Source organism: Clytia hemisphaerica, unplaced genomic scaffold (genome assembly GCF_902728285.1).
Source record: "Clytia hemisphaerica strain Z4C2 unplaced genomic scaffold, Clytia hemisphaerica genome assembly, whole genome shotgun sequence".
NCBI lineage: Eukaryota > Metazoa > Cnidaria > Hydrozoa > Leptothecata > Clytiidae > Clytia > Clytia hemisphaerica.
In genome coordinates this window covers 761564-767096 of record NW_027104192.1, presented here as the reverse complement: position 1 = coordinate 767096, position 5533 = coordinate 761564, and the positions used below count along the sequence as shown (strand labels likewise).

Sequence of the window (5533 nt, the reverse complement as noted above, 5' to 3'; positions counted from 1 at the left end):
TTTCCAGCACTTTCGCAGCCTCAAGTGTAACGCTGTTGGGTTCTGTGTGCCTTTTTCCTTCTTGGTTTTTTTTGCTGAAGAAAGACCTCTCAGTAATAACAGTTGTTTACATTCTAATCCTAGGGTAGTTTGAAGCAGCGAGCATTTTTGAGGAAGGGGAGTTAAAACACAACATCGATCGATGTAAAATTTGTAATGAAGTTAGACCTGTTTTTCATGAAACTGTTCATGTTGAGCCTGAATTGAACAACAATGATTTGTTTTCCCCAGCTTCATGGTCAGTAGGGGAGGATGGTAAGTGCATTAGATGTCGCCAAGAAGAAAAAAATAATCGTAAAAGAAAAAATCCACCTGCCGCCCCCAAATTTTCTGGTATTTTTTCCATGTACGGGAATGATGATAGTAGTAGTCATGGAGATGGGACATTACATAATAATATGCATTTTGAAGAAATTCCCCCATACCTGAAAAATCTGAGTATTCTGGAAACGGCCATGATTTCAAAAATCAACATAATAACTAATATTACCATCCTTAAATACGGCATGCTGAAAGGACGCGGCCATTCTATTGCAGTTCCACATGACATGAAAATTGTAAAGACTTTGCCAAGCCTCCCCCAAGAAGTAGGAATTATATTGGTTCGAAAGAAAGGCGAGAATGGGGAAGTTTTGAAAGACTTTATTGTCAAACGAGATAATGTTGAACAGGCTTTGAAAGGGCTCGTCTTTGGTTTTCCACATGGTGGAATGGGTACTGCCTTTCCTAGTTCTAAAGTTTATGATGGACCAGATCATATTAACACACCTCTAAAAGGCAGGTTTTTTCTATGGCTTCCCAACCCTTTTTATTTTGATGTTATAATTGACCATGTAAGATTAGAGAATTTGCCTAATGATGGCCGACAAATTTGTCCAGGTGTTCCAAATCTTGAATACAAAACAAAGGTTCCCAACTTGAATAAGAATTTATCTGAAGGTCAACCAGGATCCTCAGATTTGGAAAATACACATTCAGGTGTTGTCTCACCACTTGAACCTAATGATGTTGATAAGAATCTTGAGAAACTTTTACAGAAAATTGTAGATGATGAAGAGACTGTACAAGATCTTGTACGCCTTCAAAGAGTTGGGGTGGCCGAAATAACAAGTGAAAAACGTGAACTTGTGCCCGAAAGGAAAACATGTGGTTTTTTTGCAATGGCTTTTCCAACAATATTTATCAATGGTTCAGCAGACATCACCATTCCTCAACTAACAACCCCTGATTATCAAGAGTGGGTGGATCATATCTACCACTGCGGTGACAACCGTGTGAGCTCCCATCCAACACTTCGATTTTTTCTTTTAAATCTTGGCCTAAGGGAAAGGGCTTTAAACCAAGGTTCATTTATTGTTGCACAACAACTTCATGACGCACATCTTTCTGTTGAAGAATTACGTGAAAATTTAGAGAATAATGATACTTCTGTACCAAGAAAATTGATAAGTGTTGGTGCTAAGTTTGCTAATAGTGATCCATATTGGCGAGACAGGAAAATTGAACTTGACAACCTTGCTTTGTTTAGAAAGATTGGATATGGGGACCTTCCAGCCTACTTTGACACAAACTCTATGGCTGAATACCACTGGGATCCCCTTAAGCAATTGCTTGCCAAGTATGAATCTGTTGTTAAAGGGGTACCCGTCGAGACCGTCCTTGAGTGCATTAATAATGATTTTTCATACCATCGTAAATTAGTTTTGTCAAATCTCCATATTGTCACCAAGTACTTTGAGAGAAGGACCCTTAATTATTACAAAACTGTCGGGAAAGAACTATTTCAAACATCTGACATGTGGATTAGGTATGAGTTTGCAAAAGGTCGTGGTGAGATTCATAGTCACGCTATTGTTTTTAGTGAATCACACGCAAAGAAAATAGAAAATTCAATGGCTCTGATTACCGATGATGGAAAAGGTAATGTAAATACATCTGATGCAGCATTTGAACTTCATAGTTTACTTCAGACTGATTTACAAAATACAGAAGATTTTCACTCTCCTAATTTTGTATCTATGCACCCTGCAGGTGGCCATGAAGAAATTGACGAGAATGGCAAAAGGGTCTGGATCCCCAACAAATCTGAATGGCCCAAACCTGATGGAGATTATGAACCTCCAGATTATAATCCATTGTCAGAAAAACTCTCTGACCACTCAAGCCAAGAATCCATGAGAGATTTTAATATTGCTTTGACAAATAAGGTGGGCTTGCATAAGTGTAATAATACTTGCTTAAATGAGAAGTCTGATGGTGCTAAAACAGAATATTGTCGTTTCCATTTTGGTAAGTTTGATATCGAAAATAGAACTTCAGAAGGAAAAGAAACTCATCCTTTCCATTCACTAATAAAACCAGGAGAACATCCACGTTTTGAAGGCAACAGAGATCATTCTTTTCTGATATCTCATGTCAAAACACGCCTGTTAACATGGTTAGCCAACTCAGACACGCAAGCCATCATTGATCAAGACTTAATGGCTCTGTTAAGATACATCACTCAGTATGCCTGCAAGGGTGCCAAATCTACAGACGATTTCATTCGTCTATATAAACATTTATTAGATGTTAATAGTGATGTTGCATCTGTAAGAAGTATTGCCCAACAACTAATTTTGAAAATTATAGGATTGATTGATATGCCAGCAGCTGCTGTTGATTTTCTGAATTGTGGGGGTCGTTTGTTTCATTGCACTCGACAGTTCAGGAGAATAGGTCTTAGTGGTTTTCGTGCAATAAATTCAAAGTTTTCTGATGGGGATGCAACAAAAGAAACACCTCTAGAAAAGTTTTTGAGTGAAAAACGTCGAATACGTTATCCCAATATGACTTTGTATAATTGGGCTCAAATTTGTGTTTGCACCCCTAAGTGTGCTAAAAACCATGTTCCTGTTTTTACTGGAATTCCAACTCTTCCCATATGGCCACTAGAAGAGGACTATTGTAAGGGTCAATTAATGATTCACTCGTTGGGAACATGGGAAAATGTAAATGACCTTAAGAACGGAAAAGACTCTTATTTAGAATCATTCATGGAGTTTTTAGAAAGTGACCTATGTCCTATGATTGTGAAAGAACTTGTCAAAAAAGCAAAATTAGAGCATGACAAAAAACTAGAAAGGGATCGTCAAAGAGCAAAAAAGAGGAAAAACCTTGATGTTGATGATAGTTCTATTGACCACGAATCTGGATCTGAAGATGAGTTTGAGAATGAAATCAGAAACGAACATGAATTTTTAAGATACTTGGCTGAAAATAGACCCCAAGATTTTGAAGATTTGAATGCTTTTAGAGATCTGCCTGATGGTGGAGAAGGTTTTGATTGGCATCAGTATGCAATTGAATCTTTTGGAGGTGCTTGGCCTGATAATGCTTCAGATTGGCTAGAAAACATCTCAAAGGTGGCAGCTGCACAGCAACAGGCTCGAAATCAGAATTGTGATTTGCCACCAAATATTGATTTATTGAAGGCTAATGCTCTTCAAAGAGTAATAATAGCTATTAACATTTTTAATATTATGTCTGTTGTGAATAATGAACACCAAAATAAAGTGCGTCTCTTAGTGCAGGGGACAGCTGGAAGTGGTAAAACATTTACAATTGTTGCCTTGACCTATTTGTCGCGAAGAATTTGCAATCGAAACAATGCTGTAATGAATTTAGCACCTACTGGAGCAGCATCTATTCTCCTACCCTTAGGACGAACTGTTCACTCAACAACAAACATCCCAAGAGTGAAGAGAAAAGAATCCAAAACATTGCAGTTAACTGATAAGCCATTGAATAGCATATCTCTCACTGCCTTACGTGAACTAACTGGTAGCACTCTGGAAGGTAATTCTATGAAATTGATGACCTTGAATTTAGATGAAAGAGGTATGTATAGTCACCGTATGTTAGCATGGTGTAGCCAACGTTTTAAGGAGGCAACATGTGATTTTTTCAACAACTTTGGTGCAATACCAACTGTCAATTTTTTTGGAGATTTAGGGCAGCTAGGTCCAGTTGATTCTCATGATTTGCATGTTGAGCCATTATCCTCAGACGCCCCAGATAAGCTTGCCGGTTATGGAATCTATCGTACATTTTCACATTGTATTCTGTTAAATGAAACTATGCGACAAGGCCCAGATCAGTTGTCTTTTTTGGAAATGTTGCTGAGAATCAGAGAGGGCAAACTCAATTTGAATGACTGGAAGACAATAAATTCAAGATATGAAGGTGAGCTTCCTGAAAGTGCCAAAGAGGGATTTAGATCAGACACATGTTTGACCGTTATGGAAACGTGGCAAGAGGTAAATGTTGAGAACCACAACAAACTAGCTGATTTGGGGATCCCTGTTGCTACTATACCAAGCAAAGGAAAAGGACGTCATCACACTCAATCTGTTAATCAGATGGGTCAAATTCCTGCAACCTCTCACATTGCTGTTGGAAGTCGTGTGCTTTTGACTAAGAATCAGCTCAGCTTAACACCTCTTGGATTGAATAATGGAGCAATTGGGAAAGTGATTGCAATATTATATGCTGAGGGAGAAGCACCTCCATCATTTCCAGAAGCAGTTGTTGTAGATTTTCCAAGATACAAAGGCCCAAGCTGGCTTCCAGAACACCCAACATGGGTTCCTATACCTGTCAATGAAGCACGTTGTGATACTAACTGTTGCTCTAGAAGGGGGTTTCCCTTGATGCCTGGTTATTGTATACCTATATCAAAAAGCCAAGGTATGACAATAGGTCCTAATGAGCCATGTACTCATATTCGGATAAAGTTAAATAAAGAGATTTTTATGGAGAAACTTAACCTTGGCATAACTTATACAGCCCTCAGTAGGGCATCTAAGCTAGAAAATGTTGCTTTGGTCGAAAAAGTGCCATATGATAGGCTAAATTATATCAATAACCATCCATGGATGCCACGAAGAAGGGAAGTAGAAGAAAGATTGAAAATTTTGAGTGGCGAGACTCTTCAAACATATGGCCATTACAGCGATTTGAATACCTACAGAGAACTATTATGTGAATTTGATCGCTTTGTCAATGATGGTCTAACATGTTTTGAAGACCCTTGATCACATTGCCTCAACATCGTTTCAGGGCATCGTAATGCTTTTTTTATATGCAATTGTTAAATTTTCTGCTTAGCATAGAAAGGCGTTTTCAATTACATGTTTTATAAATAAGACTGATAAAACCTTAAAAAGTTAAGACAACAATTATAACTTAATTTATTCTACATTAAAACAGAGATGTAAGACCTTTTGGCAATGCATGACATTTTCAAATGTTACTGTTATGAATGGAACAGCAGCTCAAAGATAGAATTCTGAGTATTTCAATCAAGGAACTATTAAAACAATTAAACATGGGAAAATGAAGGCTCTAAATCAACTCAAACAAACGTTAATTCGGCAGTATTTTGAAGGCTATGAATCATCTAAGCTCAATTTTTCTTCTTTTGAAAAGGAACTGTTAAAACATGTAATTGAAT

The 5533-nt window shown here is 37.6% G+C and overlaps 1 protein-coding gene across 1 annotated transcript; it reads left to right on the top strand.

Moving 5' to 3' along the window:
- Nucleotides 1-545: 545 nt before the first annotated feature.
- On the top strand, nt 546-5114 carry LOC136815098 (uncharacterized). Its single transcript, XM_067071538.1, has one exon. The coding sequence runs from the start codon at nt 546-548 to the stop codon at nt 5112-5114; it is 4569 nt and encodes a 1522-aa protein (XP_066927639.1).
- The last annotated feature ends 419 nt before the right edge of the window (nt 5115-5533 follow it).

Excerpts from the sequence above, each read along its gene's own strand:
- LOC136815098 (XM_067071538.1), top strand. The coding sequence starts at position 546 with ATGCTGAAAGGACGCGGCCATTCTATTGCAGTTCCACATGACATGAAA.